Source organism: Cheilinus undulatus, linkage group 3 (genome assembly GCF_018320785.1).
Source record: "Cheilinus undulatus linkage group 3, ASM1832078v1, whole genome shotgun sequence".
Classification (NCBI taxonomy): domain Eukaryota; kingdom Metazoa; phylum Chordata; class Actinopteri; order Labriformes; family Labridae; genus Cheilinus; species Cheilinus undulatus.
The window spans coordinates 3,051,777-3,075,884 of record NC_054867.1 but is presented as its reverse complement, the minus strand read 5'-3'; the positions used below and the strand labels follow the sequence as shown (position 1 = coordinate 3,075,884).

The window sequence follows — 24,108 nt, the reverse complement described above, 5'->3', positions numbered from 1 at the left end:
TGGATGGATGGGTGGATGGATGGATGGATGGATGGATGGATGGATGGATGATGGGTGGGTGGATGGATGGATGGGTGGATGAATTGATGAGTGAGCGGATGGATGGATGGATGGATGGTTTGATGGATGGATGGATGGATGGATGGATGATTTAAATTTCCGTTCTCTGGGATAATTGATCTTTTACCCAAACAGAGATAGTATTGTAGAACCTCGTGGCGTTGAGCGCCCTGATGAGACAGAGCGTGACTCCAGGTTCTAGTGACCAGATCAGGGTACAGACTCCTCATCTCTACCTGTTTTTGTCTCGTAGTTGGCTGATCTCAGACGTCTGCAGCAGCAGCTCCTTCTCCAGCTTGTTGGTGGACAGAGAATTCTCCAGCAGCTGGATCTCTATCCGAGAGGTCTGGTTCATTACCTGGTGGAAGATACTAGAATCACACCAGGAAATCTGACTTTAAAGCATCAGCAGTAAACTCCGTTACCTTCGCCTCCACCACGTTGAGTTTACGCGTCTGCTCAGCCGTGTGAGTGAGGAGGTTTGTCCCGATCTCCAGCATGGCCGCTGTCTGGTTGTGGATGATGTGAGGAGGTATGGTAGAGACACCTTGTCTAATGTTCCTCTGAACGACGCTCTCCAACTGAGGAAAAAACAGGTAGAGATGATTTATTACCTGCATAGTAAATAAGCATTATTAAAGCTCAGCATGGACTCTTTATCGTCAGAGGACGCAGATCAGATGGAACAGGCCAAAGGTTTGGGTATATAAAGAAACAGGTCTCTTCATCTCTGGGAAATATCAACCAGTGCCAGCCTGCACTGCCACACTGTGACTTTTCCAACCTCTGATAAATAAATAATCCATCCGTCCGTCCCTCAGACTCCACGTCTTCAGGGAATCAGTAGCACTGAGAAGGAAAGGCTGCTGATAAATATACCACTGTAGCAACAAACACAGAGATCCCAGAGGAAGCACCAGCTAGCACAGACCCTGTTTGATGAGGGGACTGGGAGGTCAGATCACTGCTGAGGATCACTTCTGGAAAATAAAGACAAATAACCTTCGGGTTTAACATCAGAACTCAGTTTCACCTTCAACAAACGTTTAGAGCAGTGATACTCAATGTGTGGCTCAGGAGCCACATGTGGCTCTTTAATGTCTTAATCTGAAATATTGTTCTTCCAGAAAACCTTTAAAAAGAAAATCTGACCTCAGTGATTATCCATTGCATCACAGTAATTAGTTTGTTTCCCACACTTACACAGTAATTGTCAAACTTAACTGTCAACCTCTAGTTTTTGTCTGTATATTTCCATTGCTCTTATTTACAATTTTTTGCTACTTTTATTCAATTTTTACTGCTTTTAGCCCATATTTGCCACTTCTTTTTGAGACTCTTATCCTGCTTTTTGAAATTTTTGGTCCATTTTTTGCCTTTTTTGGCCACTTTTGCCCATTTAAGCTGCATTTTGCAATTAAATGCCTCCTATTTCCCATTTTGCAACTCTTTGATGCTTTTTGCCCATTTTCCCACCTTTTTGCTGATTTCTAAGATTTCTTATCTATTGATAAGGTTAAGTTTATAAATATATACACTATATTGCCAAAAGTATTCGCTCACCTGCTTAGACTCACATATGAACATCCCATTCTTAATCCATGGGATTTAATATGACGTCGGTCCAGGACTCTGTGCAGGCCAGTCAATGTAAGCCTCCCACACCAAACTCTCTCCTCCATGTCTTTATGGACCTTGCTTTATGCACTGGTGCTCATTCATGTTGGAACAGGAAGGGGCCATCCCCAAACTGTTCCCACAAAGATGGGAGCATGGAATTGTCCAGAATCTCTTGGTATGCTGAAGCATTCAGAGTTCCTTTGACTGGAACTAAGGGGCCAAGCCCAGCTCCTAAAAACCAAACCCACACCATAATCCCCCCTCCACCAAACTTTACACTTGGCACAATGCAGTCAGACAAGTACCGTTCTCCTGGCAACCGCCAAACCCAGACTGGTCCATCAGATTACCAGATGGAGAAGCATGTTGCCCCAGAGAACACGTCTCCACTGCTCTAGGGTCCAGTGGCGGCGTGCTTTACACCACTGCATCCGACGCTTTGCATTGCACTTGGTGATGTATGGCTTGGATGCAGCTGCTCGGCCATGGATACCCATTCCATGAAGCTCTCTACCACTGTTCTTGAGCTAATCTGAAGGCCACATGAAGTTTGGAGGTCTGTAGCCATTGCAACTTTCTGCAGAAAGTTGGCCACCTCTGCACACTGTGCGCCTCAGCATTCGCTGACCCTGCTCCATCATTTTACGTGGCCTACCACTTGGTGGCTGAGTTGCTGTCGTTCCCAATGGCTTCCACTTTGTTATAATACCACTGACAGATGACTGTGGAATATTTAGGAGCCAGGAAATTTCACCACTGGACTTGTTGCACAGGTGGCATCCTATCACAGTACCATGCTGGAATTCACTGAGCTCCTGAGTGCGAGCCATTCTTTCACAAATGTTTGTAGAAACAGTCTGCATGCCTAGGTGATGATTTTATACACCTGTGGACATGAAAGTGATTGGAACACCTGATTTCAATTATTTGGATGGGTGAGTGAATCCTTTTGGCAATATAGTGTATTTATTATCCAGGAAGTGACACTGCACTGTGTCTAACAGGACATGCGCCCTCTAGAGGGCACTTTATCACACTGTCAAAAAAGTGAATCTTCATTGACGTTAAATAGTGATCTATGGGGCGCCGGTAGTCGAGTGGCCAAGGCGCGCACCATGTACGCAGGCGACCCGGGCTCAAATCCGGCCCGTGGCACCATCCCCTGCATGTCTCTCCCCGCTCTCTTCCCTGTTTCCGACTCTATACACTGTCCTATCTAATAAAGGCAAAAATGAAAAAATAAAAAATAGTGAATAGTGATTTATTGTGCTTTTCATAACTGAACTAGTTGACCCAACACATTCTATTGAGTTTCATTAATTATTTAAGGTGAGCGCAGAGTGAACATATGGATTTTAGTTGAGTCAACATTTCTGGGGTTTAACTTAAATAGTTGAGTTCTTCAGTTGAGCTAACTGATATGAACATTTTTAATGGACATTATTTCTGCTAACTTAACCTTTTGGGCTTTAAGCATGTTGTGTCAACTAAAGGGTAATATTAAGTATTAAGTAGAACCCCTTAACTCAAAAAAGCTGGGACACTTGTTACTGAACCTCTGGCTAAAGTTCTCAGGAGGGTGTGGGGCTTTGTCTGCTCTGAGGCTGTCTTCAGATAAATTATCTAAGATCATGGCAAAACTTTACTTAAAATAGTTTATACAAATATTTTTGGTATGACAAACACATGTAGATCTATGTGACCTGGTTTTGTATATTTAACAGATAAAATGGATGTTGATTTTTGACAGAAAAAAGACTGGGTGGGGGAGGGTTCTGGGAAAAATGACTGGAAACCACTGGAGAGCACAATGTCATAATGTTCACACTGAGATGGCACCTTAGAGGGCGCTCTAGAGTTCACCTGAGAAGCCCCAGAGGGCTGTGTCTACCTTTGCCCACTCAGAGGGCTCTCTCAAGGTCACTTTTCTTGTTTATCTTCCACAGGGGCACGAAAGAGGGCGCATGGGTGGCATTTCATGAGACCAGTGGTAGGATAATTAGCCTATTTCTCATCCCAGGTGACCATCCAGGTCATCACCGTATGCATAATTAACAGGCTGTATTTCCTCCCTGCACTCTAAGAAATAAAATAGTGATGTTGTTCATATTATGTAACTTTGTTGTGTTAAAATTACGCGAACGTTCTAAGTTTTTAGACAAAACTTAACTAGGTTTCACTGAAATAACTTAATAGTTAGAGATTTCAAGGCTACACAACACAGTTGAGTAAAACGAACATAACTATCTCACTTAAATCCAACACGCACGCAAAGATACTCTACTATGACACATTCTCAGACATGCGCATAGAGCAAAACAACCATCGCCACTTGCACGCCATGTAGCAGCGCAAGTGGTGTAACAGTATTTTTTTTAATCACATATTGCTTGTTTGTATAAGGTTATAGCTATAGATATCAAGATGTAGCCAACACTTGGTTATTACTCAAATTACTTGAGTTTTGACAAATCTGCAGTTTTCCCAGAATGCCTTTAGGCACTAAACTTCTGTTTTCTGCTGCTGTCTTGGCCAGGACACTCTTGAAAAAGAGACTTTTTATCTCAAAGAGGTTTTCTTCTGGTTAAATAAAGGTTAAATAAAATGTTTAAATAAAGTGCACCATTAGTGAAGTTGCTGTCTCAATTAAAGCGGTCCTGCCTACAGGGGCTAATATTACTACTGTTAATGTCAATGAATGGAAAATGGCACACTGACATTGGTGAAACTTCACCTACTGATTTAGTGGATAACCAACAGTCATTACTGCAAATGACTGCATAAGATGAACTGGTAATAAAAAAGAACATTTGTGGAATCTAAGCAAATTTCTTATGTGCAACTGCTTAAATTAATTAAACTAGTAGGATCAACAAAACATTTGTATCAGTGCACTGTGCAGCCCTGCAACTTATATTGTATTTATTTAAATTGTCATTTAACCAGTACAGCTAAGGTGTTGTATTAACACAAACCTACCCTATAATAATATTCATCTCTGTTAAGTTAGTTGAACTCAATCATATTAAGTAAACTTAATGTAGTGTCAGTAAAGCCAACATAGTAATAGCATTTAGCTTTAAAGTAAGAAAGTTAAGTCAGATTTACTTAACTTTACTTTGTTCACATTACTCGTGTTTTGCTTGTCCATTTTAAACAACACAGTTGTGTGGAACCGGTTGACATAACTTAGTTAAGTAAAATCAACCTTTCATTTCTTAGAATGCGGTCTGAGTCACAGGCGAAACCAACCTACACAGACACAGGAGAGTCCATCCTGCTGCTTTGGAAGATTTTAATGCCCTTAAGCCACCAAAAAAGAACCTTTTCCAGTTTCTGCATCTACAGTCCATCTCAGAGGATGGGATGGCCCCTGTTGTGTGGAGAAGAAGGTTTCTGAAGAGACAGGAGACACCTAAAAATGACTTTATGACTCTGCTTTCTGACCAGTACCCAGTGGGCATGGTTGTGTTTACTGTGCTGAAGTTCACATGAAGAAGGAGACCACATCTTTCAGCTGACTCGGGCCTTGTGTCTGAGTATAGGATGCTTGTTTTCACCCTGATCAAGCGAACCAGACGTCAGGGTCAAGGTTACTCTAAACCGGGTCAGAAGTGCTGACTCATCCTTGTCTGTCAGCAGCCTCATGTTTGAACTCTTTTATTCCTCTCAGCTGCTGATGTTATCTTCCACCTTATCATATTGATCATTCTTTCTGCATGCTGACGGAGCCATTACTCATTTTAATACCTTATTAAAGTTACTCAAGAGTTATTATGTTTAGTCTGCTTCCATTCTGCCTCAGATTAACCAGGACCAATCAGAAAAAGATCAGATATGACTCACAGCGGCAGAGCTGGAACACAGAGAGAGGAAAGTGGATGCTGTGACGCAGCGAGGAGTTCATCAAATGATCAAAGGAGGAGAAAGGAGCTGGAACAGCCTGCTTTATTTCTGCCTGCTCTTTGCTTCCTGAGATGCTGAGATAGAGTTTGACAAGCATCCACCTGGCTGCTGACACACGGAGTGAGAAACTGAGGCTCAGAGAAGCTGTGGATGTGGTTTTAATGCTCACAATGAACAGAAACAAAGTCAAACAGAATCCAGAGGGTTCAGCAGGTTCTTGATTTTTTTTTTTTATTGGTCCAGTCTCTGGAGACACAGTGTGCTGACTTTCTAATTGACCCTTACTTCCTGCCGTAGCGCTACACACCAACATGAAACTTGCTCACACAGAAACATAATCAGCTCTCACTATTATAACCTACACATGGCGAGTGGCGAGCAGTAGGATGACGCAGACACCCCCACATATGGCAGCTTGTTGCAGAGATGCTAACTGGAACCACATGTTGGCTACGCTGTGATCTGGACCTCTTGGTGGGTGGGGGTGGGGGGTGGGGGGTGTCACCAAACAACCCCGATAACAAGACTGACGCACAAGCAAGTAGCACCGATAGAGATCTGGGGTAACAAGTGCAGCGTGGCGAGATCTGAGCTGGCAGCTCAAGAGGGACAGTGAGGGACCGGACAGAGGAGGGACGGTGTGGAAGATACCAGAGCATGTTTACGTGAGGGGCCACACAGAGCAGAGGGAAGACCAGTTTAACCAATGTCTGACCCCTATGAATCATGGGAGTTCAGGTAGGGATGCTGAAGGGGTCACTGTGTTAAATGTACATAAAAACAGAATGAATGAAACTGAAACGTTTTCACCATTTCAAGAAAAAGTTTGACTTTTTATCTCAGACTTTGAGCCTTTTAACTTATCATTTTTACTTTTTTAATCTCAGAATGATTTATTATCAGTGTTATTTATATTTTTCAAATTTTACTAATGGTGAAAATGAGGCTTACAGTTTATGTTTAACTGTTGACCTTTTAGGCTCTTAGGTAAGGCCTAAATTCAGAATCAGCTATTGACTTTCACAATCCTGGCCTAAATAGTCCAGCTCTCAGGACTTCTCATCGGAGCAAATCTGGCCCCGGACTCAATATGAGTTTGACACTCTCATTCTAAACCAATTCCATCCTGCCACAAACCTCTGGACCAATCATCCTGCTGCTGTCACATTTTAAGATCTGTTCTCCTCTCCTCCACAGTCACAGTGTGGTCACTGCAACCCTCCTCCACCCCATCTGCCTCTGTTTCATCTCATCAGCATCCAGGTCCAGGTCCAGGTCCTTAGGTGTTCACTCACCATCCCTTTATCACCGCCTCCAAGCCATCTCACCAGAAATGCATCTTTTGACTCTACTACACTCAGTTTGTTCTTAAATGGAACTAAAAGTATTGATGAAATCTGCAGATATTATGCATTAGGGAAGTGAAATGTGACTTTATTGTACATTAAGTTTTAAATTAAAGGCAGCAGGTTCAAACTTTGGAGACTTAATGAGAGAGTGCCTCCAGCTCTGACGGCTGCCTCAGTTACACATTCATCTCTTTTTATCTGCTGTTGAAAGCTGTTAGCTCACTCTCTGATAAAACATGACATGAAACAACATCACAGCTTGTTCTGGATAAAAACACACATGCATACTTGCAGAGATCGTCCTGTTATTGCAGAGAGTGTCTGTCAGACGGTCCAGATGTCTTGGCTGAGGCTCAGATTTTTATGAAGGAGCAGAAGAAGAAAACAGCCTCGGGTGATTGAGAGCAGAGACACACGACAGTCTGCGGGGAGGGAGGCTCTGATCGCTCACTGAGACGGGACTGGTTTTCAGTCCTCGGTCCCTTTCTCTTTCATTTTCTCTGATGTTTAGACTTTTATATCATCGCATGACTAACTCAGTCTAAACTTCCCAGAAAACAAACATTTGGACATAAATCAACACAGAAAGGACTGACTGACAGAAAACATGTTTGAGGAAAATCTGTTTGCCGTGTTTCTAAATGCAGTTTGACCCAGAGGTGGCTGGTGCATGATTCTCCTGAGAGGGCGCTATTTCTTACAGACTGACCATCTAGTGTGTCAGCCTTGTAATAATAATACATAATGGAAAACATGAATAAAAGCATTCAGATGCCTGTTCAGCCTATTCAGCCATCACACCCTCAGGGACTGTAAAGATATCGTATTCTCATACTTTAATATTAGCAGCTCTAACGGCCTGCACGCTTCTTGGAAGGCTTTCCAGAACATTCTGGAGTGTTTCTGTGTGAATGTGTGTCCATTCATCCTGTAGAGCATTGATGAAGTCAGGCTCTGATGTTGGACCAGAAGGCTGGGCCCACAATCTCTGTTCCAGTTCATCCCAGAGGTGCTGGATGGGGTTGAGGTCAGGACTCTGTGTGGGCCAGTCCAGTTCTTCATCAAACCATGTCTTTCTAGTCCTTCTTTAGTCTCTGGGCCACAGTCATGCTGGAATAGAAAAGACCCTTCCCCAAACTGTTGCCACACAGTTGGAAGCATAGCATTGTCCAGAATGTCTTGGTCTGCAGAAGCATTAAGATCAGCCTTCACTGGAGATAAGGGGTCTAGCCCAGACCCTGAAAAACAGCCCTGTACCATTATCCCTCCTCCACCAAACTTCACAGTTGAACAGGTAGCGTTCTCCCAGCATCCTCCAAACCCAGACTTACCCACCTGACTATAAACAGAGAAGATAATTGGTCACATAGATCACGTTTCCACTGCTCCACAGTCCAGTGTCGGTGAGTTTTACACCACTCCATCCACACTTGGCATCTGACTTGGTGATGTGAGGCTTGCATGCAGCTGTTGCCATGGAAACCCATTCATGAAGCTCCTGCTGCAGTTTTAGTGTTTATATTAATGCCAGTGGAAGTTCAGAACTCTTCAGCTGTGGGATCAGCAGAGTGTTGACGACTTTCACAAGCATGTACCGCACTCAGTCTGTGATTTCACCTGGTCGTCCACTTCATGGCTGTTGTTCCTAAACTCTTCCACTTTCTAATAATATCACTGACAGTTGACTGTGAAATATGAAGCAGGGAGGAAGTTTCACAAACTGACACAGTTGGTCAGGTTACCTAGGTCATGTTTTATTTTCCGTGTGTTTTTTAGTTATTTCCAGTTTCATTTTGAAGTCACTTACCCTTGTCTCTGTCTTCCAGATGTCTTCCTCATGTTTCCTGCCTCATGTCTCTGCTCCTCTACTGATTATGCGCACCTGTGTCTTGTACGACCATGACTGTCTGTGTATTTAATCCCAGTGTGTGCTCCCTCTTGCCGCTAGTTCGTAGCGTTCTCCCCTGTGTGACTAACCAGATGGATGTGTTTCACACATCCATCTGGTAAACCTCTCATAGACAGCATTTGGGAAAGGGCAGAGCTTTTAAAAAAGAAAAACTCAAAGGGTGAATGGATGAATGTTTGGATGGAAATCCAACTATACTGGCGTTTAAACTAAGTGAGGGGTATTGTTTGAACTATCAGACTCTATTTTGATGCCGGTTTATGCCCCCTAAGCACTTTATTTGTATGAAAATACTCATCCCTAATGTAAGCCTCCCATTTGTTGAGCAGCTTTCTTGTGCCTTGCGACCCCTTGGTGCTAACCGCACACGCCAGATGGATGTGTCACACATCCATCTGGTAAACCTCTCAACATTTGGGAAAGGGCAGATCCTTTGAAAAAAAACTTGGAGGGTGATTGGATGAACATTCTGTCTGTCACATCTTTACGGGCCAATCAGAGCAACAAAACAAATGATGTAGCCGCGACCCAGGAGTACACGCCATAGAGAACTGGATAATGTGAACCATGGCAACTGTAGACATATCAGTACAAGATTTTTGTGGTTTCTAAAAGAAAACAACTCACTGCTGTTCTTTGTTCTTCTTTTAACAAAGAAATGTCATCAAATTCTGAACAAACAGGCGCTTTAGCAGCATCCACGCTAATGTCTTCCGCCATAATTACACCAGCCTCTTCTTGCTGCTTGCTTACGTCATGACTCTGCCGCCCCTGAAAGTACTGACCGTTGTCGCTGATTGGTCCTGTCACTTCCTAACCGGGCCCAAACAGTTCAGACGGGAGCTTTGCAAGATGGATTCACCAGTGAGAAACACGGAAATGGATGGAGCTATCTGCTTTGCAAGGTTACCGTGTGACCTCATTCCAGCCTTTTTTCTTGTGTTAGCTCTATGGTGAACAGCCTGCTTGTGTTTCTTGGATTTTTCCTCTAGCCTCACTCCTCTGGATTTGTTTGCTTTACTGCTCTGCCTTATTGTGTACAGAACCTTGGACTGTACTAAACGACCTTCCTTTTTGAACACCCCATCTGGTCCGTGAGTGAATCTGAGTCCTGTGCTGATTCTTGTGTCACAAACTGTCTTATTGCAAGGTGGCATCCATCACAGAACCACTCTGGAAGTCTCTGAGCTCTTCAGAGCGACACATTTAGGATCACAGATGTTTGAGAATGGAGACTGGATAGCTAGGTGACTGTGGGAACAGGTCTGATTGAAACACCTGAATTCAATAAATAACAGGTGTGGCCAAATACTTTTGTCCATATAGTGAATGTGTTCAAACACAATGAATGGAAAAGAAAGGTTCAGCACTCTCAAAGCAACACAGCTGAAAAAACTCTGACATTTCCTCTGACTGGTGTCGGCTCACTCATTCATAGATCAATAACCTGTCTGTCTCTGTGAGTCCTCTCCGTCTCTGAGGTTGGACACCTGTTGAACTTTTGACTCACACAGACTCCCTAAAGGTGGTCTGAAGAGATGGAGCGATATTCAAACATTTCATTTCCTCATAAATATCCAGCAGAGATTAAAATGTGGTCAGAACTTCCTTAAAGAGACCAGCTTCATCAGGATAAGAGATGTTATAATACAGAGCAGGGAAAATATACAGTCTATTATTAGATTTAGGTCAGAACGGACTGGGAGGCAGATGATGGTAAGAGCACAGTAGTAAAGTTAGAGAATATCCCTGCTGTCAGAGGAGGAACTGGCTAATAAATGAGGCTCTCTTGAGTTTTAGAGTTTGGTTGCCATCACAGCTGGATCATTAGGAGGAGTATTTCTGAAACAGAAGTGTTTCCTCTCTGGTCCTCTTCGTCTGAACATGACAGTCAGACTGGATCCAGGAGAGCTGGCCTGGTAGAGGTGGTCGTGTTACTGTGGTTATGTAAATCACTGTAAATATGTTGAAGTATTTTAATTTGTCATGTTCTTTGACTCAAGTAATGCTTTCTGCCTCTCTGAAAAGTCATCTGTTTTGGTGAAGTTTTGTTGAAATTGGTGAAATGTGGTCTCGTTTTCTGCCATGTTGTCTTGATTTGTTGAAATGACTGAGTGTTTCTGCAATCTCAGACCAATCCAACCAGCTTTATTCTATTTAATCCAGCTGTGACCAAGCTTTAATCCTTCTCTGAGGATGTTTTATCTTTTTTACTTGTCTTTTTAGAACATCATGACTCAGATAAAGTTTTCCAGAGCAAAGATGGTGACGTTAAATTCCACTCAGGGAAACACATAAACAGAGAAATAAGAGCCGAAACATTAAAGACGAATGGTCAAAAAGAACAGCTTGTGACTTTCTTCATATGTCTTCATCCTTGTGTGTTTTTATAACATTTTTCTCTTTCAGTCTAACGAGCCTCCAGCTGTTTGTAAAATCCATAACACCGACAGTCTGGGTCAGATGAGTGAGTGAGTGAGGGTAAAAACGAGTCTGTAATGTATATGAATGTACGTGTGTTTAAGTGTGCCGACTTCTAGGTCACCACTGCAGCCACGACAAACATCTCCATCATCTCACCACAATCAGGACCAGATGGACTAAATCAACACGCTGCTGTGAGCATGTGCAGATGCATCATATGTGAGCCCCACATGTACATGCATGTCCATCAGAGCAGAGGTTTCCTTTAGCTTTAGGTCCTCTCTAATACAACAGTATGCTCGCTGTTTTTTTAGCTGACAAATTTTTAAGGCTCATTTATGATCCAGGTTTGAAATGCTTATTTCAAACCTGGAGCATTCGCTGCAGGTTTCCAGTGCCAGAGGATGCAAAGCAGCCCCAGAGCATCACTGAGCCACCGCCATGCTTAACTGTGGGCACAGCGTTTTCAGCGTCTGCTTCATTCTTTGTCACAAAGTTCCAGTTTTCTTTCACTGCTCCACAGAACAGAATCCACAAACCTCTGTGGCTTATTTCTATGATTTTGAGCAGATTGGAGCTGACTTTTCTTGGGTCAGTAGTGGTGTAGGTCTAGGAGGTCTGGCATGGAAACCGTCTATGTTCAGTACTCCCTACTGTACTCACTGAAACCTCAGTCCCTGTTACCACCAAGTTTCCCTGGAGGTCTTTAGCAGTCACTGGAGGGTTTTGTCCCATCCTGTCTTCTCAGATATGGTTGTAGCCATGGATAGCTTCCTTTTTCTGCCCTGTCCAGGTAGTGGAACCACTGTTCCTGAAACTCTGGACCTGTGAACTCTGCTTCCAACGATGTCTCTAGAACATTCAGAGCCAGTGTTATCTTTTGGTATCCTATTCCTTGTTTGTGTAGCATGCAGTCAAGCCTGACACTCAACAAACCCCTCACAGATCAGATATTTCATGTGTTCCAGCTTGAGCAAAGCTGCTGACACTAATGAAGCCCTGATTGGTTCATCAGGTGGGCCTGAAACGACAAAGGTTTACATATCTGAGCTGCTGTGAGGGATTCATTCTGAATCATTCTGAGACTGGAGAAGTCATTACAAGCTGCATTTTCTGTTTAATTTAGGTAAACCGACTCGTTTTTTGGATTATTGTGGCCACAGTTTCATAGTTCAGGGCTCAGACTTGTCCTGCTGTGTGAATCAGGTAAAAAGTATAAACCTTTTCTTCGTGAGGTTAATGTCTCGATGTAAAAATGATTTTTTTTACAGTTTCTAAACCAGTCAAAGAATGCAAACTCAGAAATAGAACAGGAAGTGGCTGAGGTGTGAGATCAGATGTAGGTGTTGGATAAATAAATGAACGATGGGCCTGTGAGTGAACGGGATCGTTTACTTAAAAACCTACAGAGAAGAGGACAGGATGAAAAATAGCTTTCTGTTGAGAGACACGTCTATAACATCGACGGTATGGTTTTATATTTTTACTGTGATAATAAACAAAGTCTTGTTTTATGAAGCCTCAGTAACTGATGTTGTCATGGCGATATGTCTGCATGTTTAAACAGATGGAGCTGGACCCACACCAACTGATGATGGAGGAACTCACTGATGGAGAAACTCACTGATGGAGGAACTCACTGATGGAGAAACTCACTGATGGAGGAACTCACTGATGGAGAAACTCACTGATGGAGGAACTCAGTGATGGAGGAACTCACTGATGGAGGAACTCACTGATGGAGGAACTCACTGATGGAGGAACTCAGTGATGGAGGAACTCACTGATGGAGGAACTCACTGATGGAGGAACTCACTGATGGAGGAACTCAGTGATGGAGGAACTCACTGATGGAGGAACTCACTGATGGAGGAACTCACTGATGGAGGAACTCAGTGATGGAGGAACTCACTGATGGAGGAACTCACTGATGGAGGAACTCAGTGATGGAGGAACTCAGTGATGGAAGAACTCAGTGATGGAGGAACTCAGTGATGGAGGAACTCAGTGATGGAGAAACTCACTGATGGAAGAACTCACTGATGGAAGAACTCAGTGATGGAGGAACTCACTGATGGAGAAACTCACTGATGGAAGAACTCACTGATGGAGGAACTCACTGATGGAGAAACTCACTGATAGAAGAACTCAGTGATGGATGAACTCAGTGATGGAGAAACTCACTGATGGAGGAACTCACTGATGGAGAAACTCACTGATGGAGGAACTCAGTGATGGAGAAACTCACTGATGGAAGAACTCACTGATGGAAGAACTCAGTGATGGATGAACTCAGTGATGGAGAAACTCACTGATGGAGGAACTCACTGATGGAAGAACTCACTGATGGAGAAACTCACTGATGGAAGAACTCAGTGATGGAAGAACTCAGTGATGGATGAACTCAGTGATGGAGAAACTCACTGATGGAAGAACTCAGTGATGGATGAACTCAGTGATGGAGAAACTCACTGATGGAGAAACTCACTGATGGAAGAACTCAGTGATGGATGAACTCAGTGATGGAGAAACTCACTGATGGAAGAACTCAGTGATGGAAGAACTCAGTGATGGATGAACTCAGTGATGGAGAAACTCACTGATGGAAGAACTCAGTGATGGATGAACTCAGTGATGGAGAAACTCACTGATGGAGAAACTCACTGATGGAAGAACTCACTGATGGAAGAACTCAGTGATGGATGAACTCAGTGATGGAGAAACTCACTGATGGAGGAACTCACTGATGGAAGAACTCACTGATGGAGAAACTCACTGATGGATGAACTCAGTGATGGAGAAACTCACTGATGGAGGAACTCACTGATGGAAGAACTCACTGATGGAGAAACTCACTGATGGAAGAACTCAGTGATGGAGGAACTCAGTGATGGAAGAACTCAGTGATGGAGGAACTCAGTGATGGAAGAACTCAGTGATGGATGAACTCAGTGATGGAGGAACTCAGTGATGGAAGAACTCAGTGATGGAGGAACTCAGTGATGGAAGAACTCAGTGATGGAAGAACTCAGTGATGGAGGAACTCAGTGATGGAGAAACTCACTGATGGAAGAACTCAGTGATGGAGGAACTCACTGATGGAGGAACTCACTGATGGAAGAACTCACTGATGGAGGAACTCAGTGATGGAGAAACTCAGTGATGGAGGAACTCACTGATGGAGGAACTCAGTGATGGAGAAACTCACTGATGGAGGAACTCACTGATGGAAGAACTCAGTGATGGAGAAACTCACTGATGGAGGAACTCACTGATGGAGGAACTCAGTGATGGAGAAACTCACTGATGGAGGAACTCACTGATGGAGGAACTCACTGATGGAGGAACTCACTGATGGAAGAACTCAGTGATGGAGAAACTCACTGATGGAGGAACTCACTGATGGAGGAACTCACTGATGGAGGAACTCAGTGATGGAGAAACTCACTGATGGAGGAACTCACTGATGGAAGAACTCACTGATGGAGGAACTCAGTGATGGAGAAACTCACTGATGGAGGAACTCACTGATGGAGAAACTCACTGATGGAGGAACTCACTGATGGAGGAACTCAGTGATGGAGAAACTCACTGATGGAGGAACTCACTGATGGAGGAACTCAGTGATGGAGAAACTCACTGATGGAGGAACTCACTGATGGAAGAACTCAGTGATGGAGGAACTCACTGATGGAGGAACTCACTGATGGAAGAACTCACTGATGGAGGAACTCAGTGATGGAGAAACTCACTGATGGAGGAACTCACTGATGGAGAAACTCACTGATGGAGGAACTCACTGATGGAGGAACTCAGTGATGGAGAAACTCACTGATGGAGGAACTCACTGATGGAGGAACTCAGTGATGGAGAAACTCACTGATGGAGGAACTCACTGATGGAGGAACTCACTGATGGAAGAACTCAGTGATGGAGAAACTCACTGATGGAGGAACTCAGTGATGGAGAAACTCACTGATGGAGGAACTCAGTGATGGAGAAACTCACTGATGGAGGAACTCAGTGATGGAGAAACTCACTGATGGAGGAACTCACTGATGGAGAAACTCACTGATGGAGGAACTCACTGATGGAGGAACTCAGTGATGGAAGAACTCAGTAATGGAGGAACTCACTGATGGAGGAACTCAGTAATGGAGGAACTCAGTGATGGAGGAACTCACTGATGGAAGAACTCAGTAATGGAGAAACTCAGTGATGGAGGAACTCACTGATGGAGGAACTCACTGATGGAGAAACTCAGTGATGGAAGAACTCAGTGATGGAGGAACTCAGTGATGGAGGAACTCAGTGATGGAAGAACTCACTGATGGAGGAACTCAGTGATGGAGGAACTCAGTGATGGAAGAACTCAGTGATGGAAGAACTCAGTAATGGAGAAACTCAGTGATGGAGGAACTCACTGATGGAGAAACTCACTGATGGAGAAACTCACTGATGGAGGAACTCACTGATGGAGGAACTCACTGATGGAGGAACTCACTGATGGAGAAACTCACTGATGGAGGAACTCACTGATGGAGAAACTCACTGATGGAGGAACTCACTGATGGAGAAACTCACTGATGGAGAAACTCAGTGATGGAGAAACTCACTGATGGAGAAACTCAGTGATGGAGGAACTCAGTGATGGAGAAACTCACTGATGGAAGAACTCAGTGATGGAGGAACTCAGTGATGGAGGAACTCACTGATGGAGGAACTCAGTGATGGAGGAACTCAGTGATGGATGCTACTGGATGACTCAGTCACTATGATTGATTACATTCATTTAGAGTCATTCTCTAATGGAGTCTGCTGATTATGAAGAAACTCACTGGTAGACATTACTGGTAGTGGCACCTGATGATGGAAAAACATGATGGTGGAGACACTATCAAAGTGATTCTTAATGATAGAAAAAGTGAGAGGCATAGAGGTCTGCAACCAGATCCTCTTGGAGAAACTTGTAGATGGAGGCATCAGGTGTTGATCAAGTCACTCTAGAATGTAGAAACTTGATACATACATGATACAACTGACAGAGTCATTCAATGATGAACCAACTTGATGATGGAGTCCTGCAATTATGCAGCAATTTAATGGCAGAGCAAATCGATGGTAGATTCCTTGATGACAGGATCCATCATAATAAACTCCACTGGGTGATTAGGAAATTTAAGGCGGAGGCACTCGATGCAAAACATCCCTAACCTTGCAAAGCAGATGGATGTGTGAAACAAATCCATCTGTCGTGTCAGGTTAGAGCATCCCTTGATCATGGAGTCTTTTTGAAGTGACTTGATGAGTTAAAAACTCTTATGATGGAGACCCTCAGAGACAGTCACTCAATGTTAACCATCGTTAAAGTCCACCTCCAGCCTACCATCAGAGGGTGTAGCTATCAAAAAGAGGTGAGGCTTAGCTGTGATTGGTTAAACCAGATGAATCAGTGGTTGTGGTTGAAGTTTTCACTAGTTGATGAAGACAAAGGATAGAGGATCAAAATGTGGTTGGAACACAGTTCAGGCGGTGTGTTCTAACCATCCTTAATCAGTCTGAGGCGATCTGATGTTACTATTGATTATTTAGGAGAATACTGTGTCAGATCTGATCTCAGGTGTCTTCTAGTAAAATGTGTCACATAAAGGAAAATCTAGATGGTTCCAGTGAGCAGGCTGAGGTTCTGATCATTGCCAAAGAAGCAGCTGTAAATACTGTACCTCTAACTGTAGCTCTCCTAAAGCTCAGTTATTTCAGTGAAACACGTCATTTCTGACATGCTCTCTACTCAACATCTCCCTGTTTTAATGTTGTCTGAATCCTTTTATTAGAAGCAACATTATCAGGATGTTATCTGGAATGTTTTCAGAAGTTTAACAACTCAGTGAGAGAGAAAAGAAAGTTAAACCACAGATTCAGTCTGAAATGAAAACCACAGAGGCCTGGAAGCTTTTTTGAGATCTGACATGAGAAAGTGATAATGCCTGAGGATGAATCTAAACGTGTGACTTCTCTCTCTAATACCGCAATATTTTACTGTTTCTGCAAAAAGATAACACACAGATATAAATTCAAGGGCATATCCCCGGCTGTATTTTTATACTTGAACTGTTTTAAAGCGTCAGAGGTCTGATAATAATCAGGTATTTAGGTCTGGAGCACCTGTTGTTTACAGAGCGGCTCAGAGCAGAGAGTGTTTTTAAAAAGGGAATGATTGAGCTCCTCAGAGGCTGGGATGTTGGCTTCACTCCAGCATTAGTGCCGAGAAATAAAGAGTTTTTCTGAGCAGCTCTGCTTAGTCGGCTGCTCGGCCCCAACTCGCTGGAAACTTTCTCCCTCTTATTACTCCCCCATCCCTCCCTACACGCCTCTCCTTCACCTTATATTTATCTTTTATCTACCCATCCATCATTAGACTCCTTCCTGTCTTCGTTTCCCTCCATATGAAAATTTAAACTGCCTGCTGTGACCTCTCACAGCTGTAGAGGGTCTGATGTCTCTTTAAAGAGAGATCTGATGACAAACTGAAACACCACTGAGTCTGTCAGAGGAGGAGGAGGAGGAGGAGGAGGAGGATGACTTTAGCCCGTCCAGCTGATAACGCTGTCTGCTCTGATAACTGATTCAGTGGCCTTTTGAACACGAGATTAATCTCTCTTAAAGTTTCCTCTTCTTTGTTATTAGTCATCCAATGTGTGGTTTCTCAACATCTGGCTAGAGGCCCCAAAAATGGCTCCTAGACAAACAGGGGACACTGACTTTAAAGGAGGAGAATGTGGAACACAGGCCAGACTTTCTTTTGGCATCTGGACCCACCACCAAGTCCTCAATGCTAAAAGGGACCCACGTTCCTGATAAACCATTATTATTAATAAAGCTAACTAAAGCTTTTCTAGTCGTCTGAATAATCTCACTGCTTTATTCTTGACTTCTCATTGTCAATATGGACTTTAGCATTATTCTTAAATTCAAAACACAACTTTTAACCCAACTACAATTCCAAAAAAGTTGGGACACTGTGTAAAATGTAAAAACAATGCAATGATTGTGAAATCCGATGAATCCATATTTAGTTCACAATAAAAACAACATATCAGATGTTAAACTGAGGCATTTAATAATTTCATGAAAAATCTTAGTTCATTTTGAATTTGATGGCAGCAACGCATCTCAAAAAAGTAGGGACAGGGCAACAGAAGGCTGGAAAAGTAAGTGGTACCAATGGAAATCAGCTGGAGAAGGAATTTCACACTAATGAGGTTAATTATCAACAGGTCAGGAACATGACTGAGTACAAAAGGAACATTTTAGAGAGGCAGAGTCTCTCAGAAGTAAAGATGGGCAGAGGTTCACCAATCTGAGAAAAACTGAGTCCAAAAATTGTGGAACAGTTTTAGACAAATGTTCCTCAATATAAAATGATTTTGAATCTCCCTCCATCTACAGTCATAATATCAACAGAAGATTCAGAGAATCTGGAGAAACCTCTGTGAGCAAGGGACAAGGCTGAAGGGGCCCTCGGGGGCCACTGCATTAAAAACAGGCATGATTCTGTAGTGAAATCACTGCATGGGCTCAGGAACATTCCAGAAATCATTGTCTGTCAACACAGTTGGCCATGCCATCCACCAATGACAGTTAAAGCTGTCATTGGTGACAGAGAAGGAGCGAAGAAGCCATATGTGAACAGGATCCAGAAACAGCGCTGTCTTCTCTGGACCAGAGCTCATTTAACATGGACTGAAGAAACATGGAAAACTGTTCTGTGGTCAGAGGAATCAAAATGTGAAATTCTTTCTTGAAACCACAGATGGGACCGTCCAGCTTGTTACCATAGAGAGGTTTGAGAGCAACATATGCTCCCATCCAGACAACGTCTCTGTCAGGGAAGGCCTTGACTATTTCAGTAAGACCACGCTAAACCACATACCACATCCATCACAACAGCATGGCTTCACAGGAGAAGAGTCTGGGTCCTGAACTGGTCTGCCTGCAGTCCAGACCTTTCACCAACAGAAAACATTTGGAGCATCAGAAAAGGAAAAATCCAGCAAAGAAGACCCTGGACTGTTGAGCAGATAGAATCCTACATCAGACAAGAATGAGACAACTTTCCTCTCCCATCAGCTGGTCTCCTCACTTCCTAGATGTTTACAGACTGTTGTCAAAAGACAATGGTAGACATGGCCCTGTCCCTACTTTTTTTAGATATTTTGCTGCCATAAAATTCAGAGTGAGCTAACATTATTCCTGATAAAAATCTCAGTTTAACATCTGATGTGTTGTTTCTGTTCTATAGTGAATCTAATTTGGGTTCATGAGATTTGACAATCACTGACTTCTGCATCAAAATGATTTTCTGACAAGATGCCAAAACAAAAACTATTTTGAGATTTTAGACTTAAATATTTGAAATTACGAGAGAAAGAAAAGAAGAGTAGAACAAAAATCAAACCCTGACTGGTTATCTTAGAAAACCAATGAAACCATCTGAAATAATAATCAGAGAAACATTTAGCCCCCCCCCCCAAAAAAGAGCCGTTTAAAGTTTATTTTCTGTCCCTGTTATGAGAGAATTCTTTTCTTTACTGTATTTCATGCTGATGTGTGTGACTGTAGCAGTGTGAGGTCTCATTCTGGACCAGTTTGATCCACATTCCTCCCAGTTTAATGTGTGTAAGTGAAATATTTGTTTAATGCGAGCTGTCAGCGGAGGGAGACTGATGAACATAAAAGTGGAGCAGCAGATTTATGCTGGCTTTGGGAGCTGCTGTTTGTTTGAAATGCTTACATTTATACGGACACATGTTGATCCAGAGAGGATGTTACACAGAAACAGAGGATTATAACAGACGTCTCTGTGGGAGATTCATTCACTGACAGAGTGTGAAGAAGGGCGGTTTGATTCAACAGAGGTCAGAGACTTTAAAGAAGAACTCTACAGACTACAGGCTGGGGTTACAGAGGCTGACCACCCCAGACCTTTAAATCATCACTTAGCTCCCTAACCTGTGAGGCCAGCAGGAGGAGGGAGCTTTACTGTAGCTGTGACTACAGCAGAGATGAAGCGTGTTCCTCTCAGTGACTGACTAACGAAGCTAATGACTAATTTAAAGGTAATTCTTTAAAGAAATTCAGCAAATACTGCTTTATGATTTTAATCAGACATTCAACTAGAGCTGTCAATACTTATCTACAGTCACATTTGAATTTCATTTATTATTTTTTACAGACTTTGAATTATATTTGAATATTTATGCACATTTTTAATTAAAACGTATGTAAAACATTCAGTTGCTTTAATCACCATGTAGTTACACATTTGTCCACTAGAGGCCCCTCCAATATAAAAAGCAAAAGTAGTAAAGGTTAATTTTTATGTACTTTTTAGTACAAACACAGCCACCTGCACTATTTAAGCCGTGTTTACATCAGGCGGTCCGGTTTGATTCAGTACGGTTTGGTATGGTTTGGTAAACCCCAAAATAGTTTGCCTTTCCACAGACACCCGTATTCTCACTTGGTGGGCGGGCTGTAAAAGCGATAAATGTGAAGTCCCATGCAGCGCGAGTCTGCTGGTCCATCCGCAGAGTTATAGAGAGGATGAGTGACATAAATAAGTAGGGAATAAGCGTTAAACAGCTTTATTTCAGCTGAAAGTGCTTTTTAAAAAATAACTACATCTTAATGATGTTTACCGCTGTCAGCACAGATCAGCTGATGGAATACGTGTACAGAGACATTTAGAGTCGTAACTGTACTTTAATATGTGAATATATCTAGTCTAGAACAGTTTATACAACAAAATATGAAAGTTTAGAGCTGTACTGTGAGAATTCGCCACATTAAAAATTAAGTAAAAGTTCAGCTGGTGTTAAAATCGAACTAGATCAAGTCAGAAATCCAGAGGTGTTCTGATCTCCTTTTAAAATAGTCTGCAGCCTGAAGTTTTACGATCACGTTCAACAACCACAGAGCGATGTTTTCACAGGTTACCTAAAGTAAGAAATAGATGAATAACTAGTTACAGTGCAGAGAATCAATTGTTCTGAGGCTTCATATTCACAAAACTTCAGCATTAATTTAGTTTCACATCCATCGCGGATGGATCAGGCTGATGTGAGCTCTGCTTTGAGTTCTTAAAATCAGGTCCAGATGAACGTCAGGAAACTTGATTTGTGGCCGGATACCAATATCCACAGACTAGGAAACAGTTTGGATCTCTGTCAAGTTCAAATATCCCAGTTAATGATGATATTCCGTTTGTCTCCTGTTTTCGCCAATCCTCACAGAGCAGACTTCCGTGTTTTGGAGCCTGGAGTCGAGCAGCTGAGCAGCCGAGTTGCGCGCTGACGTGACGTCAGTACAACCCCCTATAGTTGTGTGTGTAGCTCCACCTTTTTGGGACAGATAGGTAAGATTGGTACCCCTACGGGAGAGTGCAGAAAAGTGGGACAGTACGGGGCGGTTTTTTTGGGACCCTTTCCAACTTTTGCTCAATGGAAATGCAAAAAAATGTGTGCCGTTCTGCACTGAACTGAGCCGGACCGCTTGGTGGAAATGACCTATTAGAGGCCTCCAACTGGGTTTTTGGTACTGATGGTCAACTTTTAAACGGCTTAGAAATTAAATGTCAAACAGAAATAAATTAAATTGCGCTGCTCACGGCGGTGACATCATGTTTATAATGAACAAAACATTAAAAAAATGGTGGTTCTATCTTGTCCCTACATGTTTTTACCTAAAAACATGAGGTGATCCACATTTTCTGAATCAAGAACAGAGCGTTTTTTGTTCACTATCATTCCAGCCGTGGAGAAAACCCTCTCCACCCTGACGGAGGTACCCGGGATGCACAAGTACCGGCGTGTCAGCTGGGACTGGAGAGAATATCTGAACCGGAACGTTTTCCACCACGACAGTGGGTTACTGTTGGTGGACATCGTGGTTTTACTCTCGTACATCAGCATCTCTTGATGTAGCGAAGCCTCACTTGACAAATCACTTCCAGTGTGTGTACCACCTCGGCGATAAACATCTCCAAACATCCCCAATGGCCGCCATCGGCGCCTCTGTGGTGTGAAAACTTCATTGTTGATCATGTCATGTGTCATGTGATGAAACATTTGGTTCCTACACCTACATATGGGTGAAGTAGAGGCCAAGAAGAGGCGGGAGAGACTCAAGAACGATTATTAACAGCAGAAATATTCTAAAAACACGCTCGACTAGAAAAGTAACTTCAGCTTTCCAATATTAATGAGTTTTTAATATTCGAATTATATTCCAACCCCGAATATTCAACTAAATGTATCTGAGTTTTTCTTAGTTATATTCTCTAAAACGTCCCTGCTTAGGTGTTTACACGACATTTTCAAAATGCAAAACTTTTATTCGTCCCCCAGAACAAGAAAAGCGTTTCTCGTGACTGAAAAATGAAACAATTAGGAAACAAGCTCCAGAGTGAAAATTCTTCACAACACCCCCGTCTCTGAAACACACATGCATGCTACGGTTGCAGCAATCCCTTGATGTTGCAGCGTTCTGGACCGAGCAGCTTAAACCAAACCGTCTGATGATGTCACCAGCGATTCTGCCTGTCAAGCAGACAGCAGAGAGGCGCGAGCAGATAAATGTTTAAAGGGGAAATATTTCCTCATTTTGAGGGCTTTAGATGCCCGTATTGTTATATGAAGCCATGCTGTTCATTTCTGAAATGATTCCATCTTTTGCACTGATCATCATGATCATCACTGTCGAAGCGCTGACTCTCCTGTCTCCTCCCTTTGCTTGCACATCAGGAGTCAGGACAGAAGATTGGTCCAAAGTTAGCTGTATTCACGTCCAAGAAGCAGATAAAATTGAAGGGAAATAGAAATATCACTGCAACACTACCACAGACATCCAAAAACTGATGACACAAATAACCCACACATGTACATAGATCTTAGTGGATCTACCTCTGTGAGTGTAAGAATCCTTGAGCTGCACCTAAATAGAGGACGTTCACGCATTTATCTCTTATCTAACAACACCAGTTCCTCATTCAGTGACAGAAGGTACCAGAAGTCACACCCAGAATTCCCTCAAGGCCTCATGGAGGCTAAGAGCACGGTGGATAGGACCCAGCTGAAACAGAGCATAGCCCCGTCCGTTGTACTGGAGGCAGACATGCTGCTCCTGTGCATGAGGGATATGGACAGAGTCCAGTTAAATAAAGGCATGTAAACATGAGAATTACTAGGTCAATAATCAAGCCGGGCCCCCTCTGATCGATGGGGGTCCGATCAGCCCAGAAGAGAGCTCAATAGTGTCCTGGGACAGCCAACCCTGGAGTCTATGATTTCTACCCACTGAAACATTCCTTTGGCCAGATTTGACTCCAGAATCTCTGCACATGCCCAGTTTGCCTTGATCTATGGCTGGATCTCACCATGAGGCTAAAGGGCAAATATGACATTTATTATTAGGACGAACTGAGCCTTTACTGAGCCCTCTCAGTGAGCAGAAACAGGACTTCAGGAGGCTGAACTTCCACCTGATCCTGACATCGACTGTCCAGACTCGACCCCCCCCATCGTCTGCTCAGCGTTTGTTTGCCCTCCACAGAAACTCTCTCCTCACAGACAGAGCCACAAGCAAAGCAACAAACCGTGCATCCTGCAAAACGCGACAAAAACCCAGCACACAAAGCATGTCCGCGGTTTGTAGGCAGACGTGCTGTAAACACTTCCCCTCTGTTGTTTGTTCATGTGGAGCAACAATTTCCCCCCCAACACTCTTCCTATTCTCTTCCATAACGGCTAATTACACCGGGGTGCAGGTTAAAGCTACATG

At 43.1% G+C, this 24,108-nt stretch overlaps 1 protein-coding gene across 1 annotated transcript in view; it reads right to left on the bottom strand.

Annotated features, from left to right (window-relative positions):
- Positions 1-24,108, bottom strand: part of angpt4 (angiopoietin 4) — a 101,503-nt gene that overhangs the window by 32,170 nt on the left and 45,225 nt on the right. The window contains exons 2-3 of the mRNA XM_041781400.1: positions 486-641; positions 297-418 (exon numbers count right to left, since the gene is read on the bottom strand). Coding sequence (XP_041637334.1) covers positions 297-418; positions 486-641 — 278 coding nt within the window. The remainder of the gene's footprint in view (positions 1-296; positions 419-485; positions 642-24,108) is intronic.